The 20,998-nt window shown below is 39.5% G+C and overlaps 1 protein-coding gene across 1 annotated transcript in view; it reads right to left on the bottom strand.

The window, feature by feature from the left end:
• LOC115224052 (zinc finger SWIM domain-containing protein 6) overlaps nucleotides 1-20,998 on the bottom strand; it is a 96,831-nt gene that overhangs the window by 11,870 nt on the left and 63,963 nt on the right. The window contains exons 6-12 of the mRNA XM_029794851.2: nucleotides 19,298-19,448; nucleotides 15,052-15,234; nucleotides 14,484-14,663; nucleotides 12,027-12,179; nucleotides 11,232-11,471; nucleotides 10,331-10,648; nucleotides 6,027-6,179 (exon numbers count right to left, since the gene is read on the bottom strand). Of these exons, the coding sequence (XP_029650711.1) occupies nucleotides 6,027-6,179; nucleotides 10,331-10,648; nucleotides 11,232-11,471; nucleotides 12,027-12,179; nucleotides 14,484-14,663; nucleotides 15,052-15,234; nucleotides 19,298-19,448 (1,378 nt within the window). The remainder of the gene's footprint in view (nucleotides 1-6,026; nucleotides 6,180-10,330; nucleotides 10,649-11,231; nucleotides 11,472-12,026; nucleotides 12,180-14,483; nucleotides 14,664-15,051; nucleotides 15,235-19,297; nucleotides 19,449-20,998) is intronic.

Genomic DNA, 20,998 nt, shown 5'->3' with positions numbered 1-20,998 from the left:
GGAACATAGACAAGTGAACGAACCAGTGGACTTCTTTGCTGCCTCACCTATAACCAGCGAGGCGGTTACAATAGAATGTATTGACATTAGCGAAAAAGATGTCCTACTAGCCATAGATGAAGTGGACACAAACTCAGCTGCTGGTCCAGACGGTTTCCCAGCCATCCTCCTCAAAGCGTGTAAGCATGCCCTGGCAAAACCCCTCAAGATTCTCTTCCAGAGCTTTCTTGCGAATGGCAAACTGCCAAGCAAGCTGAAGGAGGGAATAATATGCCCAATACATAAAGGGGGAAGTAGAGCAGATGCCAAAAACTATAGGCCTATCTCTCTGACTTCACACATCAGCAAAGTCATGGAACGGATAGTCAGAAAGAAACTAATCGCATTCCTTGAGGAAAACAACTTGCTGAGTGATACCCAACATGGTTTTCGACCAGGTAGGAGCTGCCTGACCCAGCTCTTACAGCATTATGACTGGGTGTTGAGGCAGTTACTCAACAAATCAAATGTGGACGTAATCTACCTTGATTTTGCAAAAGCTTTTGACAAGGTGGATCATGGTATGATATTCCACAAACTACGTGACCTCGGCATAGCAGGAAAACTTGGAGTGTGGTTGCATGACTTCCTGAAAGATAGGAGTCAGGCAGTAGTGGTTAATGGAGCCACCTCTATGAACACACAAATAGTGAGTGGTGTTCCACAGGGCACTGTCTTGGGACCACTGCTTTTTATAGTGGCCCTCTCAGATATGCCCAGATAGCCACTCTGGCCAGCTATGCAGACGATACGAAAGTCTCGCAGAAAATACAGAACCCCAGCGATGTTGCACACCTGCAGCAGGAGTTGGACTCAATCTACAGATGGGCTGAGGATAATAATATGCAGTTTAATGCTGAAAAATTCCAAGCCCTGTGCTACCAGCATCCAAAACTGAATATTAAACTTACAGGATACACCGGTCCACAGGGAATTTCAATCCCAGAGCCTAAGGTAATATATACATTACAAGTGTTCCACGAAGAGAACATAAGATTGCTGCATAACTCAACATGAATGTGAAACGACATTAAACATCGTATGAGTTAAATGAATGTTTCTGTTGGAACACTTAGTCATATTCATTTAGTGAGTTTACACGCACAAGGATGAATTGACGTCAGCGGCGATGATGAATTTCATTGTCCTAACGTAGAGACAGTGAGCAATAGCTTCCTGGAGGCAAACGCAAGCTAGACTTCCTAAGCAGAGGAAAACTGATGTATTTAAAGAAATAACTCCAAGCAATGTAAAAGATGGCCCAGATGTGTGATTACCAGCATGAACGTCAAACTTATAGTAAATTTATACAGAAAAAGTGAGCATTATACCGTCCAGCATAAATAAAAGTCAACTTCATTATTTTTTTCTGCAAAAACCCATTTTGCATATGAACATTTACATTTGTACGTCATTTTCCAATAAAGAAAAATTTCTAAAAAAACTCTGGAAACGATCTACCTACTCATGTAGATTCTCGGGTTGAGAAACCACCAAGGGAAAGTGTGTCAGAAGAAAGTAATTCAACAACGCGGGTTGATAAACCATAAGACGTGTGGCCAGAACCCCCTGGAAAATAACTATAGCGAGGTTCATTCCACAGTTGAATTGGAACAGTCAAAAAGACTGATAGGCGTGAAGTGGACAAAGATTAAGTGGCCGAAAGCAAATGACGCAGCGAGTTAAAAAATTTGACAATGAGGTAGCAAGAATGACCACCAAATTCAAAGGCGACGACGAACAAAAGCTCGAAAACCTGGCTAATACAATCTACCAGGAAGGAGAGAAAAGATTTGGACTGGAAACAACAGGGAAGGTAGAATTAACGGCAAAGAGCGGACCATTGAGGAGAGAAAGATAGATCGCATAGATTCAAGAAGAGAAGAAAAAACTCAGAACCAGATGGAGGGATGCAAAGGAGGAGGAAAGAGAAGGGCTAAAGCAGCTATATGAAGAAATAAAGAAAAGAAGCATTGAGATCTGCTAAGGAAACAAAGAAGGAGGAGCAGAAGAAAGGAGAGAGGAAAAAATTATCGTAGCTTTGTGAACAATCCCTATCAATATGCGAAACATCTATTTACTGAAAGTAAAAACGGAAAATTGGATTGCACGAAAGAAGAGCTCGAACAACATCTGAAAGAGACATACAGCGACTCTGACAGAAATGAAGTACTCCCAGAAATGCACGGACTGAAGAAACCACCTGAACCAAGAGTACCATTTGATTTGAGCGACATCAAACGGAAAGAAATGGATGAGTTCATAAGAAAAGCAAGAACAAAAAGTTCAGGGAATGATGGAGTGAGCTACAAGGTATATACATATTGCCCGAAATTACGTTTGCAGCTGTTTGCACTGATGAGAGAAATGTGGAAGAAGAAAGATGTAGCGGAGCGATGGTGTATAGCTGAAGGTATCTTTCTACCTAAAGAAAAAGAGGGGGAAAACACTAGGTCAATTTAGACCAAACTCATTATTAAATACTGACTGGAAAATCATGTTTGGAATTATTGCTAGACGAATCATAAGATTTGTACAGCATAATGGGTACGTTAATGAAGAAATCCAAAAAGCAGGAATCCCCAGAATCCCTGGGTGCATAGAACATGCATTTGCCATCTGGGAAGCCATCGCCTGTGCAAAACAAATGAAGAAAAACCTGTATATTGTTTGGCTAGATCTTGCCAATGCTTATGGATCTGTTCCGCACGCAATAATAAAAACAGCAATGGACTTCTTTTGGATTCCAAAAGATGTTCAATGAATGCTCATGTTGTACTACGACAACCTGAGGATGAGATTTACAGCAGGAAAGTTCACAACGGAGTGGCACTGGCTTGAAATAGGTATTGCAGCCGGATGCACAATATCAGTCATCTTATTCGTGCTAGTCATGGAAATGTTACTTAGATCTACAAACTGTGAGAAAGCTGTTACAAAGACACCATTAAGGGCTTCTATGGACGACGTAACTATATTATCAGAAAGTAGAGAAGCAGCAGAGGGAATGTTAGAGCAGTTGGACGAACTGATAGGATGGGCAAGGATGAAATTCAAAGCCAAAAAATCTTGAAGCGTCGCTTTCGTGAAAGGAAGGCAGGAAGAAGTGAAATTCAGGATAGGAGGTGAAGACATACCAACGGTGAAAGAACAACCAGTAAAGAGTCTTGGCAGATGGTATAGAGATTTATTAAATGATAAGAAGCAAGGGAAAGAAACACATGATTTAGTAGAACAAGGATTAAAGGCAATTGACGGAACAACGCTGCCGGGAAAATTCAAATGTTGGATACTGCAATTTGGGCTGTACCCAAGAATAATGTGGCCATTGCAAATGTACGAAATAGCCTCGAGTAGAGTAGAAAGGATGGAACAAAGATGCAGTGTGTTTATCAGAAAATGGCTTGGTCTGCCGAAACCACTGAATACAACTGCACTATATGGAAAACCCGTGCTGCAACTAACAATAACATCAATCACCGAAGAATATAAGGCAGGAAATGCTAAGGTATTCAAAAGATCAGAGCATCCGGGAAGACTCTCCAAAGGTACGAACAGGGAGGAGATGGAAGGTGGAAGAGGCAGTAAACAGGGCGATCGGAAAACTAAGGCATGCAGATATAGTAGGAGCGACACAAGAAGCAAAATTTCAGGCCATTTTGCAAGAGCAGTATAAAAGAGATGAAAGAGGCAGTGGTATACGAAGTGAGAAAGGAGGAAGAAGAAAGGCGAAATGTACATTTGGTGCAATGCAGTCAACAGGGACAGTGCCTGAGAAGGGAGGAATATGTGATCAGCTGCAGAATATCATGGAAGGAACTTTGGGCTTGGGAACAAGCAAGAACATCCTTCCTGATCAAGTCTACCTTCGATGTTCTACCCTCACCGGCGAACTTAGTCCGGTGGAACATAAAAATAACCTATGAGTGTAGATGTGGAGAGAAAGCTATAGTTAGACATGTTCTGTCAAATTGCAGACTAGCACTAGAAAGATATACATGGCAGCATAATTAAGGAGAAGATCGAGAGGTACAATAGGAGAGAGTACCCAAAAGTAGAAAAGCGCAGGAAAGTATACTTCCACAAGGAGGGAAAAGGATATAAAACCAGGCCTACAAGTAAAGTATACGAGATAGATGAAAGATGGAAGGGATACTGGGAGGTGGCCACGGACTTAGAAAGACAAGTAATATTTCCACTAATAAAAACAACAAAAAGACCAGATTTAGTCCTATAGAACAGAGACCGGAGAATAGGAATTTTACTAGAACTGACAGTACCTTGGGAAGAGAACATTGGCAATGCAGAGGAACGAAAAGCTAATCGAAGAATGCAGAGAACAGGGATGGAATGTCGAATATTATCACCTGGCAATGGGGGCTAGCGGCTTCATTGAAAGGAAAGTGACAACGCTTTTCAAAAGATTTGTTTTTTCTAGCTCCGAGCAGCAAAAACTAATAAGGAGAGTACAGGTGGTGGTCAAAAATGCCAGCTTCTATATACGGCCGAAGCGGGAAGACCGAAAATGGCTTGAAAGTCATAACATGCAGGCGGGAAATAACATCATTAGGTGAGACAAGCTGACACTGAATCAGCTTCGCTGACTGACAGCTGACAGTCGTTTAGAGAATGCGTGGGCTGAAACTATGTGCCTTCACTAGTCAGTTAAGGTGAGACAGTGTCATGTGACAACTTGCTGGGGCTGCCTGCTGGAGCCTAGCAGCAGGTATTTAAAGGGAAATATTTGACAAGTCAGTCAGTCACCGGCTGACACTCGCTGACGATACATTGAAGAGGCCAGGGAACAGAAGAAAGAAGACATGCACCCAACACCAGAGCTGAAGGCATCTCCGAAAGGTGGGGGCCTTGCCACGTCAAAACGGTAGAGGAGTAGGGGCCGAAACCGGACGTGGTTCCTCCTGATGATGTCTTGAGCTAACTGGATCCTATAAAGGAGCTGTTGTGGTAGCAGACCATGAAACATGGTTGTAATTCCTTCCTACGCACCGACTAAAGTTTATTTTTGTTTTTGTGAAAAAGGGCATAAATTACATGGGTTTTTACAGTAATTAACACCCTGTCTTATTCCAGTTTTTCAACTATGATGTCCTTTTCTCAGTTTTACAGCCTTTAGTGAAAATACTAATCACCTAAGAATTATCCCAAATAAATTTACTTACGCAGATGAGGAACTGCCCTTCTTAAAACCATACTCCACTCTTTCTCACCAAAGTTATTGATTAAGGAGGCATACAATTAGCTACTTGTCCAATTCCTATTTCCATTCCCCTTTTCAACTATTGAAATGTACAAATTTTGTTTCTTTGTAATAGTTTCTCTTAGCAAATTCATTACAACAAAGAATTTCTAAGTGAGAGGAGACAAGTAGCTGACGAGAAAGGACACTGTATATGTAGCGACCTACACATACATAATGTGCAGCCAATGCACCTTTTGAAACACATCTAGTGAATTACCAATTCCATTCACAGATTTATTATCACACAACAAGCATCCTTTGTTGATATTTACTGTCATTAAAGTATGTGTCAGTCGATGTTATATTTGCTTCTATGTTTACAAGTAATATTGCCTCAGTATTGCACATGCTTGTTTAATATTGATTATATATATGTGTGCGTGCGTTTGCATATGTGTGTGTGTGTGTGTGTGTGTGTGTGTGTATATATATATATATATATATATATATATATGTTTAAAGAATATAATTGTGTAAAGCTGGAACAATGTGAGACGGTACAAAGTAAACTACAAAATAAAAAGAAAACAGAACAAAGTTGCAGTTTTACTTTGTATTTCTATATTTTGGGGTGTAGAACCCTTCTTCAGGACATTTGGAAAAGTGGTGTAAACATACACACACATGGCATATGTACAATATACAGCAAACATATCAGACTTGCGTGTGGACACAACAGCTCAGCCTCAACTGATTGATTTATGAAGAAAGCACACAAGCCACTCACCTTCCAGAAGAAGAACAGCCTGTTTTCTAAGGATGGCAACTAGAGTTGTGTCGAGTTCAATCTCTTGGAGCTTTGCTATCAGTTTATCCTCTTGTTTGCAAGCTTTTTCCTGTGCATACAGACCAGTAGGCATCAATTGCTGATGGCCAAGACCTATAAAAACAAAAACAAAACAGATTTGAAACTTTCACCTATGATGTCTGGCCCAGTGACAATGGTTGAATATCAAAGCAATCAAGCTCTGTGAGGAGAAAAAATATTATTTTCTTAACAGTTAACCCATAACCATCTCATAAAAAAAAGAAAACGTTCAGATAAGCAACTCATTTCCAACCTAGCACACATCTAAACCTCCTTTTACAGCACAAATTATAATTACTATTATTGTTCATTAATTTATCTATGCACACACACAGTTTCGATTATTCCATTCCGTATGTCATACTAAACTTAAGAAACCCTATGTTCAATTCTCTCTCACTTTAATGTTCATTATAATTACTGTTATTCATTCATTTATTTATCTATTTTTGTCACAAAGTTTGCCTAACTCCATACTGTATATTACAGTTGTAGCTATAGTTAAAGTTAAGAATGCAAATGCTCAGTCCTGTTTCACTCTATGGCGCTCTTTGTAATTATTATTGTCATTCATTTAGTAGTATGTTACAGCAAAGTAATCCAGTTGATCAATTCTTTTCTGCTAGGCTCCTCACAGGCAAAGAACATAGGTATAAGATTTTCTGGGTAGAAATTACTGATGGGGTTGGGAGTGTGGATATACTTCTTGCAGAGAAAAGGGTCGATAAGGTAACTGAGATAGTCAGAGTTTGTGATAGAATACTTAAGCTTAAACTATTGATGCAACATGGATCAGCAACTATTATCTCGGCTTATGCTCCTCAGCCAGGGCTACATGATGAACAGAAAGATGGATTTTATGACACCCTCTTGCAGACTACCTCATTGATGAATGACAAGTACCTTCTCTTTGTGGATGGCAACTTCAATGGGCATCTTGGACAACATCTAGGGAGCTTCCACAGTGGCAACAGATTCGGTTCTTGCAATGAGGAGGGAACTAGGCTGCTGGAGTTTTGTGATGCAACTGATCTTATGATCTGTAATACTAACTTCAGGAAACCTGCCAGTCACCTGTTCACCTACCAGTCTGATGGACTACATTCTTGCCAGGAAGTCAGAAAGATGGCTAATTATAAATGTCAAAACTTTCCCATGTGAAGAATGCACCCCACAGCTCAGGTTAGTAGTTAACTTCACGATCAGGGCTAAATGGCTGCTCATAAGATGACCAGCATGGAAAAGAAGGGTCTGGAAGCTTAAGGATCCTTTGAATGGACAGAGATTTAGAGACGTATAACTTGAAGCTTTTGATGAAAAAGGAGGATATAGCATCACATAATGTGGAGGACAACTGGAGGTTCCTATGAGATAACCTGTTGAAGGCTACTGGCATGATCTGTGGCTGGAACAAAGTCCCCTCTCAACCTAAGGTAATGTGGTGGTGGAACAATGTAGCTGACAGGGCCATTAGGGAAAAGAAACAGGCATAGGACTGGAAGTGTGGTGGTAGCAGGGAACTATATCAGACTGCCAGAAGGGAAGCTAGGAGACAGATTTACTTAGCCAGAGGGGAAGCAGATAAGAGAAAGTTTGCTAATATTCTGCATCATGAGGACCAGAGACTTGAAGTATTCTGTACTGCAAATTGTGAGAGAGACAATTGTGATGCCATAGGAGAGAAATGTGTCTGCATGGATGATGGGCCACTTGCAATTAATGATGCTGCAAAGAGAGAGACTTAGAGACGCCACTATGAAAGGTTGCTAAATGGAGAGAATGAATGGAAGAAAGAGAGTCTGCCAAATGTTGACCCAACAGAGGGACAAGCTATTCGAAATTGACAGTACCTAGGTAGATAAAGCAATTAAGGGTATGGAGACAGGGAAAGCACCTGGCTCATCAAGAATCACTGCTGAGATGCTTAAAATATCTGGCGGTGTCTAGTCACCCGTATAGTCAACCAGGTGATACATGAAAGAGTCATACCCAATGGCTGGTGTAGCAGCACCATAGTCAACTGCGACAAAGGTAAAGGTGACACATTAGATGGGAATAATTACAGAAGTATCAAATTGTTGGATCAGGTGATGAAAGTCACAGAGAGGGTCATAACCCAACTAATTAGAGAGAGAGGAGATGCAGTTTGGGTTTGTGCCAGGCAGAAGCATCACTGATGCTATATTTCTGGTAAGACAGCTGCAGGAGAAATTCCTAGCCAAAGATAAACCTTTGTACTTGGCTTTCGTTGACATGGGAAAAGCCTTTAACAAGGTCCCCTGATCCCTTATCCGGCGGTCAATGTGGAAACTAGGGATAGATGAGTGGTTGGTGAGAGCTGTACAAGCCATGTACAAGGATGCTGTCAGTAAGGTGAGGGTTGACAACGGATATAGTGATGAATTCCAGGTAGAAGTAGGGTTTCACCAAGGATCAGTCCTCAGCCCCTTCTTATTCATCATAGTCCTCCAGGCAATAACAGAAGAATTCAAGACAGGCTGCCCCTGAGAGCTCCTCTGTGCTGTTGACCTTGCTTTAATAGCTAAGTCACTACCAGAACTAGAAGAAGTTTCAGTTGTGCCACCAGCTGGTGTGGAGTGCCTAACTGCACCCCACCCCTACTGGTGGCACTAAAAAGCACCAACTACACTCTCAGAGTGGTTGGTGTTAGGAAGGGCATCCAGCTGTAGAAACCCTGCCAGATCAGACTGGAGCCTGGTGCAGCCTCCTGGCTTGCCAGTCCTCATTCAGACTGTTTAACTCATGCCAGCATGGAAAGTGGACATTAAACGACGACGATGATATTTAGAACTACTTTAAACCATTCCATTCAAACATTTCTAAGATAATATGTAGCATTTTAGGATGATTTGGCCATAATTTCTTGCAAGTAGAGTAGCTATGTAGTGGCTTTCTTTTGTCAGAATGTAATGTTATACAACAACAAGAAATGACAGCCAGCAGTTGATATCCTGTCATTGGCATTAAAATAACATGAACTCCTCACCTTAAATCTGATTAGTGTTGTATAATTTTCAGTTGGTCTTCATTGAAGCAAAGAAAGACACTAGATTCCAACTATCCTGACGTTGGGACTGTGTAAAGGTATGTGGGCCTACTCACTGGTTAAGCTGTTGAACTCTAGAATGTAAGGCCATCAGTTTGATTATTGGACAGGAACATTGTGTTCTTAGGCAAGGCACTTCATTTCATGTTGCTCTAGTCCACTTAAACTACTTACTGAGAATCTTCCAAATGCAAAATGTCAATGATCCTTGATAGCCATAGCACAATGGATGAAGATTGGCAGTGCATTGTGACGTGTCTGGACAAGGCAGCTGAACACTCAGAACATCCTACTGACCCCATCTGGAAACAGGAACAATCAGAGGGAGAAAACAACTTGTCTCTGTAGTTTGTGGTGCTATATTGTAATAGTGACAAGGGGTTTGTTAATTTGCAATTAACATTATAATTCTGCATATAGACAGCCTAGATTAGAGAAGGATGTTTTCTGCCAAGCAGATCTCTCCTCAATCCAATTACACACCGTATTAGTTGACATGTACCCTTTACTTCTCAGCTTGTCCAGTGACTTCTAGATCTATTCCAGCCATGGCTAACATGTACAATATTCAATTCAGTTCTATATTTAAGAGGTGAGGAATTATGTATATTATTTACATTTGTCCTCATCTTGTTTGTTGTTAACACAATGTTTCGGCTGATATACCATCCAGCCTTCATCAGGTGTTTTGGGGAAGTTTCGAAGCTGGGTTCTCATTCCTAGGGTATTTTTCGGTGTTATTATTATTATTATTATTATTAAGGTCACTGTCTGGAATCAAACTCGGAATCTTGGGGTTAGTAGCCCGCGCTCTTAACCACTGCACCATATGCCATAGGCATATGGCTTAGTGGCTAAGAACACGGGCTACTAACCCCAAGATTCCAAGTTTGATTCCAGACTGACCTGAATAATAATATCGAAAAATACTTTAGGAATGAGAACCCAGGTTGGAAATTTCCCCAAGATAGCTGATGAAGGCTGGAGGGTATATCAACCGAAACATTGTGTTAACAACAAACAAGATGAGGACAAATATCCATCAAATATAAGTATTCAGTTCTTTAAATCTAAACCTAAATGTAGATATGTTAATAAAAAAACAACAACAAATCAATAAAGTCCTGAAATGCAGTGAGCGAGGTTCAATACTTACCAATGAGAGCCACTTCTAGGGCAAGAGTGAGGTAAGATTCGTTCCGGTCTCGACATTTTGGGATAGCTATATGTTTATATTTCTGGCTACCAACATTAGTATGGGTGCTGTGATTATTTGGAAAGGTACTGAGGTGGTTGCTATTGTTGTTGTTATTGTTGTTGAGGATATTGTTGTTGTTGTTATTGCTGATGATATTATTGCTGAGGATGTTATTGCTGATGATGTTGTTGATGATGATATTGGCATTGTTATTGTTGCTGTTGTTGTTTGCGGCTCCGTTACTTCCAAATGAATACCAATTCGATGTGAAGTCACCTGTAAAAACCGAAAGAGAGGAGTCACAGCAAAAGAACAATGGTGGTGGTGATGAGAGTTGTGCTGAATGGCAAATATTGGGGGGGAGGGGGGATGAGAGTGGTGTCAGATATTGCAATAACGAATAACAGAACCACAAATAATATTTATTTATTGTCCAGAGGGGGGTAAACAAAGACAGACAAAGGGATTAAGTCGATTACATTGACCCCAGTGCGTAACTGGTACTTATTTAATCGACCCCAAAAGGATGAAAGGTAAAGCTGACCGTGGCAGAATTTGAACTCAGAACATAATGGCAGACAAAATACCTGTTTCTTTACTACCCACAAGGGGCTAAACATAGAGAGGACAAACAAGGACAGACAAACGGATTAAGTAGATTATATCGACCCCAGTGTGTAACTGGTACTTATTTAATCGACCCTGGATGGATGAACGGCAAAGTCGACCTCGGTGGAATTTGAACTCAGAACGTAACGGCAGACGAAATACCACTAAGCATTTCGCCCGGCATGCTAACGTTTCTGCCAGCTCGCATATTACTACTATCATTATCAGAAGCATTACTACTACTACTTACCTGTCTGGCTACTGGTATCATCAGTGACACGAGAAACCTCAGCCAAAGTATCAAAGAGGATACCAATGGGGTTGAGAGGATGACCAATCCAACCTTCCTGGTCAGTTTGTTGCTGTTGTTGTGATGATGTCTTGTATCCAGTAACATCATCATTTGAACCTGGGATACCAGCTAGACCCCAACAGATCAAATTGTATCTTTGGTTTCTGTTCGACTGGGATGAAGTAGACGTAAGCAATGCTGAAAAGCAGATTTAATATATAAGATCTTTACAGAGACACACAGACAGAAACATGCAACAATCTATTGGTCTACGCATACACAAAGCATCCAACAATTGCACAAAGCTTTCAAAACTAATTGCTATGAATCAACTGATTTTTCATCAAGGGCTGAATGGGGGAGAGACAGAGAGAGTGTGTGCGTGTGCTATGTAAAATTTTAACACGAAAAACATTTGTCCATTTCTGACCAAGGGGAGTAACTCTTGTTAATTTAGGGTGGAACTGCTCCTATTTTTTTTTCACATGAAAATATGTATCAATGCAATCATTTAACAACTTAACCCTAACCCTAACAACTTTATACACACATTTACATACACAAAATCATAACTGAGCACAAAGATGCTCACACACACATAAAACGATCAACATCAAGAGTTTTTATAAAGAGAAGATTCCAAACTAAGAAAATGTATTTTGGAGGGAGAGTATCAGACAAATCAGGATGCATAATAATGAGAGAAAGGAGAGAGAGAGAGAGAGAGAGAAAGAGAGAGTAAAGTGAGGTTACCTTCAGGTAACTGCTGAAGACGGTATTTGTCTTGATTGAGACGCTGTTGTCTCTTCATTGTTCGAACAATGACCACAGCTAAACGTAATGCCTCTTTCATGTAACCATGGGAACGCAATGCATCAACTCGGGCACAAGCTATCGGAATGGGCTCTATTGCGAAGAAAAAAAACAAACAAAATATCATACATAAATCATAAGCACCATATCTCATCCAATATATATATATATATATGAATAATGGATGTTGAAAGGGTTTTTTTTTTTTTATACACACACCATCTAATACACTGAACCGCAAAAAGAAACACAAAATCTGTGTGACTGTGAAATATGTTTTAATTTCATAATGTCAAGGATAAATTTTAATAAATCTGATAAAGTCAATTTCTTGGATGCACTTTGACCACAGTCTATGGGTCATTGTCATGGGTTCTGGTAGTAGGTGGATTGAGCACATCGAGATTGTAGGGTGTGACAAGTTCAATACCATGTACACCCACCCTGGGTGTTCAAAACAACCATACACCATTGGTACATGGAGTGCATGAGGCGGTTCACAAAAGCCATTAGCACCTGTGCCTAGACCTTGAGGAAAGCTGCCTCCAGATCCACACGAGTTGTCAGCCTTGGGACCACCTGGTTCTGCCATCTCTGGATTTCACCCCACAAGCGTTCAGTTGGGTTCAAATCTGGGCCCAGTCAGCTATGGCATGGTTTTGATGTTGTGCTGATGCAGGAAGCCCATGGTGACCCTGGCCGTGTGGGAGGGAGCATTGTCCTGCTGGAACACATGGCTATGGTGACATGGGAAGAAGGGCACAATGTGAAGTCTTAAGATCTCGTCAACGTAGCGCTGCATTGTGATACCATTCCCTCTGCCTTCACAAACATTTTGGAACACATGGGGCCCAATTCTCTGATTTAGGTCTATAGTACCCCAAACCATGATGCCTTGGCCACCCTACGCGTCTCTCTCCATGAAACAAGCAGCTTTGTAGTGTTCACCCCTCCTAAATCACCCCCTCACTCTGTGATCTGAGGTGGAAACACAGTACAGAGAAGACTATCAACCTCCATTGTTGATGCCACCAATGTCAGTGCTGTGTAGCCCACTGTAGTCATGCCTGATGGTGGCAAGCGGTGAGGAGAGGCCCTCAAGCAGGTTCTTGGCAGCTGTCATGCTGGCTGGTCTGAAACGATCACGGAGGTGTTAGAGGTGGATGAAGTGGTCCTGCTGGGTCGTGGTCACCCAGGGGCGCCCTCTGCAGGTATGGTCTGCAGTGCTGTTGTATCACTGTTGTATCAGTGCTGTTGTATCACTGTTGCAGGCAATAGATGGCGCTGATATGGACACTAAGCTTTCGCAACAACCAGGGCATGCTACCCTGCTTGCAATCGGATGATAGCTTGTTCTCTCTGTGCTGCTGACAATTAGGTCATAACTGATGCATCCAAGTTACAAATACCAGGAACATAGTTGAAGTTGATTTTTATATCCATAACCTCCACGAGATGCACTTGCATTCAGTTTTCAGGAAACTTGTTTGCAACTGCCACCCACGGCATTCAACGCAGCTGTGTTTTGGAGTCTCGTTTCAGGGAAACTTGAAAAGTTACTTGCAATTTGGGTCTCAGCCATAAACCAGCAGGTCTTGGAATATTTACACTTACATCCCCAAAATAAATTTTTAGAATTTACCATATAAAAATTGACATTTGAAAAAAATTGCATTTCTTTTGCGGTTCAGTGTATTCACCCCAAACAAATCTTTTAATATAGAGTTGAGATCAAATCAATTGAACAATAAATATTTTATTTTATTTTATTTGGAAGGGCAAAAAATAAAATTGGTCAGGTCAAATGTAGAAATTAGAAACAAAACTATTGGCATTTTCCTGGCACTCTACTGGTTCTATCATCATCATCATCATCACTGCCACCACCACTATCATCATTTCTAACAGTTAGTGGTGGTGGTGGTGGTGGTTTAATTGATTATATTAACTCCATGTCTTTGATTGGAACTTATTGATACAGAAAAATAACAAGAAAAAGTTGACCTCTGACTTGCAAATAGCCATATCAACCACTGCAAAGCATTTTGTCTGACATGATTTCACCAACCCGTCACCATAACCACAACAACAATAATTTCTTATTCAGGTACAGGGACAGCAATTTTGAGGGAAGGATATTGGTGAACAATATTTTAAACCTAAATGTGTTTTATTCAATCATATTAACCCCAGTTAATATTTCAGATTGCTAACTTATTTTATTGGTTACTATTTAGCTAGCAGCTAAGTTACATTTTTATTCTTTACATAAAGAAATGTAACTCATTGCATTGGTTTGCACTCACAAAATATTTGCCAATACTAACTAAACTATTTATTACAAAAAGTGTACCTACTGAAAGCTTAATACTTAGGGGTAGAAAACAGAAACCTTACCGTGCCACAGTGCCAGACCCTGAGAATCAAACAAATGAGAATCCCACTGATCCTCATGGTAACCACAGTCTTCACTGAGGATTAGCTGAAGGTGTCGATCATCCCAGGTCAATCGACTAGCTTCGAGTGCTCGATGAAATATTGTACGTGGTTTTAATCGAGTCGGCCTTTGTGAAGAACCTACAGAGTAAAGACAGAGCTGGTCAGTTAAGTGAAAACATAAGTGGAGAGCTGTTTGAGGATTGAAGAGGACAATTATGTGAAGAGAGAGATGAACAATTTGGTAACAACAAAGGACAAGAATAGTATAAAATAGCATTGAACTCAGGACCTTGCAATAGTGATCTTCACCATTCAGTCATGTTGCATCCATTAAATATATATATATATATATATATATATATATATATATATATATATATATAGAGAGAGAGAGAGAGAGAGAGAGAGAGAGAGAGAGAGAGAGAGAGAGAGAGAGAGAAAGATGCACACCTCCAAACACAGACATAAGTACACTTTCAGAAAATACCACCAAATAACATAGTATGAGTGTAGTAGTATTACGAACCTGGGTTTTCTTCAGAATTTTCCACTTCCTCTTGCTGCTGCTGTCCATTATCTACCTGCTGTCCATCTGCATCCTCCAGAGGACAGAGCGGGACAGATGACCACTGTTGCAACAGTAATTGCCACTGTTCTTTCTCACTGCTGGAACAGTTAGGGTTTAGAACTATACACACCCACAAAACACCTGAAGAGAAACAAAGGCATGTATAGAAGTTATAGGGAACTCTATGCATTCAGAGGACATTTGAAGAGAGATGAGGGTATGTGTGTGAAGGCATGGCTGTATAGTTAAAAAGCTTGCTTCCTAAACACATGGTTTCAGGTTCAGTCCATGTGCAGGGCATCTTAGGAAAGTGTTTTCTAAAGGCCTGGGGTGATAAAAACTGTGAGTGGGTTATGGTAGATGGAAACTGAATGAAGCTTGTTTACATTATATATATATATATATATATAGTCCGGATAGAAACTTTGCAGTGTGCTTTCCAAAGTTCTTCTTTGGGTAATGGCAACCAAATGCTATCATACAATGGTGGTATCTCTGTCACTGGAGATATTGGGTTGATGCATAATTAATGCGTTTTTTTTCAACAAAAACATCTTTAAATGATGATCTGACTGTCTGATAAGCAAATGGGAAGCAGTAATTGAAGTAAATGGTGAAAATGCTCCGGAATAATCATTTAAAGATGATTTTGTTACATGTTGTTATTGTTTTTGTTGAATAAAATTTGAAAAAAAAGCCACAATAATTTATAAACCAACCCAATACATGTGGAAAATCGGAAATACCCATGGAATATATAGAAAAAATATTGATAAGATGGATTGAACAAGCTTTATTCCATATCACTACAAATGTTTCAACACCAGCTGTTCCTTATTGCAGAATGTTACACATCTTATAAATAACATTGAATCAATACATATCACTTAGCAATAATGGCTTATCTTTGCCAACTGGAATTTTAGGAAAAATAAGAACAACCATTTAAGGATAAGAATGTCATTAAATAAACTTTCTCCTGCAGTTCCACTTCAAAGAAACCAATGGTATATCCTCATTTCCAAAACACAGCAGGATACTAAAACCTGTCACTTTGCAGATTTCAATTTTGATATACAGCATCGCTACTATAGACTTTTTTATTGCAGTATTTCAAACCATTAAGGAAGGCTATTGTCATAAACCAGTTCAAAGAAGGCTTTTATTTAAACTTTATTTCTGCTCACCATCTAATCATGGCTGTCCAATGATTAAGACGCATTGTTTTATACTAAATAAAGACAGCATCCATCTACCAACATCATTCGACATTATACCACATTTTCTTACCCAATGCAAAATAAGATATCTATATCTTTATCTATTATTTACTATTGCAGAAATGAATTAATGATAGGATATTATAATTCAAAATAGCTGGTAAACTAACAAATTTACTTGCATTCCAACACACACACACATTTATTCAACACTAATGTACATACATGTGTGTATACATAATATTTATCGAAACATACATGCACACCTTTCATTCTCATTAATGCATACCCTTGAAACCTATAAACACACTCATGTATTACTAATTACTTTTATATCAATTAATTTAGAATTACGAATTTATACATATCTAAAGAAAAAAGAAACCCAAGCACTAATCTCAAATTCCTGGCTGTCTCCAATACAGCAGTTTTTGGGGCCTGCTCTACCTTCATGTCAATTCCAATTTCTCCAACATATCTCTTGAACCGGGTTGTTAGTGTTCCGAGTGCTCCTACAACTACAGGGATGACACTTACTTTCCTCATTGCTCACATTCTTACACATTTTGTCTTCTAGCAGTCTGTATTTCTCCATCTTTACCAGCTCTTTCTCATCCATATGTACATCATCAGGTATGGCAATATCTATGATCTTGTTTCCCGTTTTCTCTTTTATCTACGACAACAAAGTCTGGTCTTTGAGCATCAATTAGGGAGTCACACTGGATTGTAAAATCCCACAGGATCTTATATTCATTGTTCTCAGTGATGCCCTCTGGTTCAAGTTTGTGCCATTTCCGTGCTGTGCCCAGACCATATTTTTCACAGTCTCCAGTGAATAAACTTAGCCATGTTATCATACGTCCTTTTGTAGTGCTTTTCGGCCAGTTTACTACACTCACTCACATGTGAGATTGTTTTGGTTTTGCAGTCACACATCCTACAAAGGGGCGATTCACTGCTCTTATCTATTTGGAACCTGGTGTAATTTTATTGATCTCTCGCTCAACTGTACCGCACACATAATAATCAAGGGGGGTTGTAGTTTGAGGAGTTAGGTGGCCAGATGTTAAGGGTGATGCAGTTGCAGAAATTGTCTGACAGCCAGGACCGGGTTCTCCTGCTTGTGTGGCATGGTGCAGAGTCCTGTTGCCAGACATAGGCTCTTCCAGAAGCCACCCTCTTGACCCAGGACAGCACTACTTTCTCCACGCACCTGATGTAGGCCTCCATGTTGAGTCTGAGGCCATGTGAGAAGATGAATGGAAACATAACGTCATCATCACTAGGTGACAGGATGCTTGGTTTTTATCACTCCCGGTACATGTCCTCAGACTGACACCCGAACACTCTGAAATATTTGTATTGGAGTTTCTGGTGCAAATGCCAAGCAGTATGATTGCAATTTCTGGCAAAGTAAATTGTGTCATGGTGCAGTTTTTCTCACAGACAGTGCCCAATTGACCCTACTATACTGTGTAATTGACAAAATCAATACAATGTGCATGCATGAAAGTAAAAATATAAAATGGCGACAATTTACCCATTGCACCCTATCATCATCGTTTAATGTCCGTTTTCCATGGACAAAAGATATTTCCCAGCCGATATATATATATATATATATATATATATAGAGAGAGAGAGAGAGAGTACTGTTTTTCTCTTTTTTAAGAATATGTGTAGGCTGTGACTATAGAAGACATGAAGGCTTGAAAGAAATGAACGAAACACACATATTTAGGTATAATAGATGTCAGTTGTAGTGTGCAAGAAAGAAAACTGTGCTGGTATGGCCATGTGATGCGTATAGATGAGGACACCTGCTTAAAGTGCTGATCTCTAAATTTGGAGGGAAGATGTGAGACAAAGTGGTGAGAAATGTTCTTGAGATGTTGAGCCTCACAAAGGAGATGACAAAGGACTGAGACAATTTGCTATGCTTAACACATGCCCACACACCCCTCTTGCCCACTGTTTCTTCCCTTTCGCTCCATTCTCCCTCACATACCTACCTGCACGCAATATGTCCTTATTCAATCCCTTCCCCACAACATATCTTCCTAATATGCCCACCTCCTTTTACCAGAGCTGACTTGTTACACCCATCCCACTGCTAATTCCCATTGTCTTTTGAAATAATTTGAAATCACCCACCCACTCGCTCATTCCAATACTCTGTTTACCACACAATAGAAATCACTGTAATTTAGGTGTATGGTACCTTGCCCTCCCTGACAAGCACACCGGGCGAACTGTGTAGCCATATTTCGTCTGCCGTTACGTTCTGAGTTCAAATTCCGCCAAGGTCGACTTTGCCTTTCATCCTTTTGGGGTCAATAAATTAAGTACCAGTTACGCACTGGGGTCGATATAATCGACTTAATCTGTTTGTCTGTCCTTGTTTGTCCCCTCCGTGTTTAGCCCCTTGTGGGTAGTAAAGAAATAGGTACATTGCCTTCCCTGACACATCTTCACCATCTTTCTATCTCTCTACTTGAGATAACCAGGTCTCTCTCCTAATGCAAAACACCTTTTCTGTCCAACACTAACCCCTATTCAGTTGAGGGCTCTTGTTCTGAAAGTTACTTGATAGCCTCACTGTTGTTGCTGGTGTGACCTGAAAAGCATCCAGTCCTCACTTTGTTAAGTGGTTGGTGTTAGGAAGGACATCCAGCTGTAAAAAACCATGTCAAAACAAACAAAGCTTGGTGTAGTCTTCTGACTTATCAGCTGCTGTCAAACTGTCCAACCCATGTCAGTAGGGAAAATGATATTTACTGATAGATACATAGGAATGTGTGATAAAGCAGCTGTTTATAACGAGTCCCATAGCAATGGTTTGTTTATAGAGGAAAGGTAAAAGAACATAAAGGGATTAATATGCTGAATTACATGGAAAATTGACAACAATAAGAGTCAGTGGGGTGAAAAGGTAGTCTACTCCAGGGTAAATGTTGGGGTTTAAACTTTAAATTACTTACCAAGCTCATCCCACAACTGTCGACATTTGTCTGTCATGGTTGTTCCCTGATTTTTCCACAGAAGTAGACGAGGATCTGCCAGAAACTGCTCTGTAATTAATGTCAACATGCGGGCCCCATTGGAATCACGAGCCCGTAGCATTTCTCGAACCTGTTCACAAAGAGATAAAAATATATGTATAATAGATAAAAAAAATTTATATATATATACACACACACACGTCTGTTAGGTTCATGTTTTTACAAGCACCTTCTAGGTGCACAGAAAGTACTTGTAAAGACATGAACATGACATACATAGGAGAAACATCTAGAAGTATTGCAGAAACAATAAATGAACACTTGAGACAATACGACGACAAAAAGTCCTCCATATTCTACCAATATACCAAGGACCAACATGGAGGCAACTTGGGTCAACTTGACATCTGCATTTTATCCAAGCACCCAAAGGACCCAACACTCACACAAATACAGGAGTACATCCTCATAAATGAAACCTCCCCAGGACTAAATAAGAAATATATGCAACAGGTAATCATTCTCCCATAACCACAGGTTTATATTTATATACAGGTAGAATAGTGGGTTGATATGTACGTGTGTGTGTGTGTATGTGTGGATATGTACATGTGTGTAGGTAAATGGATAGGAATGTAAACAGATAGACATACAGATGGAGAGGTGCATAGGTAATACGAATAGACATACACATTCAACTACATCCATTCAAATGCGTGTGTTTGTGTGTGTGTATTGTATATATCGCATTTTCAGCTCTGTGTGTGTATGGTAAATACTGTATTTCAGCATGTGTATGTACATATTGTATATTTGTTTTTAAATTGTATATATTGCATATCAATCTTATTTTTAATTTCTATTTATTTCTCTTATATATACACATATATACATACACACACATATACGTATATATACATATACACACGTATATATACATATACATACATACATATATACACGTATATATACATGTACATACATATATATATACACACGTATATATACATGTACATACATATATATATACACACGTATATATACATATATATATATACACGTATATATATACATATGCATATATACACACGTATATATATACATATATACACATGTATACATATATACACACGTATATATATACATATATACACATGTATACATATATACACACGTATACATATACATATATACACACGTATACATATATACACACGTATACATATATACACACGTATACATATATACACACGTATACATATATACACACGTATACATATATACACACGTATACATATATACACACGTATACATATATATATATATATATATAATGGGACAAGAACGCAAAACATCCAGACAACTAGGTGATACAAAACGGGACAACAAAATATCCAGATAGACAATACAAAAAAACAAGGACGGGTCATTCGAAGCTTTCTATCCTCAGTCAAGAACCAGATCATCCTCACAATTTCAGCTGATTAATCTTGAGATTGCTCCAATATGGCCAGCCCCAAGGAAAAATTAAGCCTAGAGTATTAGATTCCTTGGAAGAAAGCATCGAATGTATACAAAAACAAGGATGGAAAAACAGACAATGTTACACGAATATAAATACAATAAAAATAATAATAACAGGACATAACAACAGGTGTCTTTCAACTGGGGACGAATTGA

This window comes from Octopus sinensis, linkage group LG24 (genome assembly GCF_006345805.1).
Source record: "Octopus sinensis linkage group LG24, ASM634580v1, whole genome shotgun sequence".
Classification (NCBI taxonomy): Eukaryota; Metazoa; Mollusca; class Cephalopoda; order Octopoda; family Octopodidae; genus Octopus; species Octopus sinensis.
This window is presented reverse-complemented; position numbering and strand designations above follow the sequence as displayed.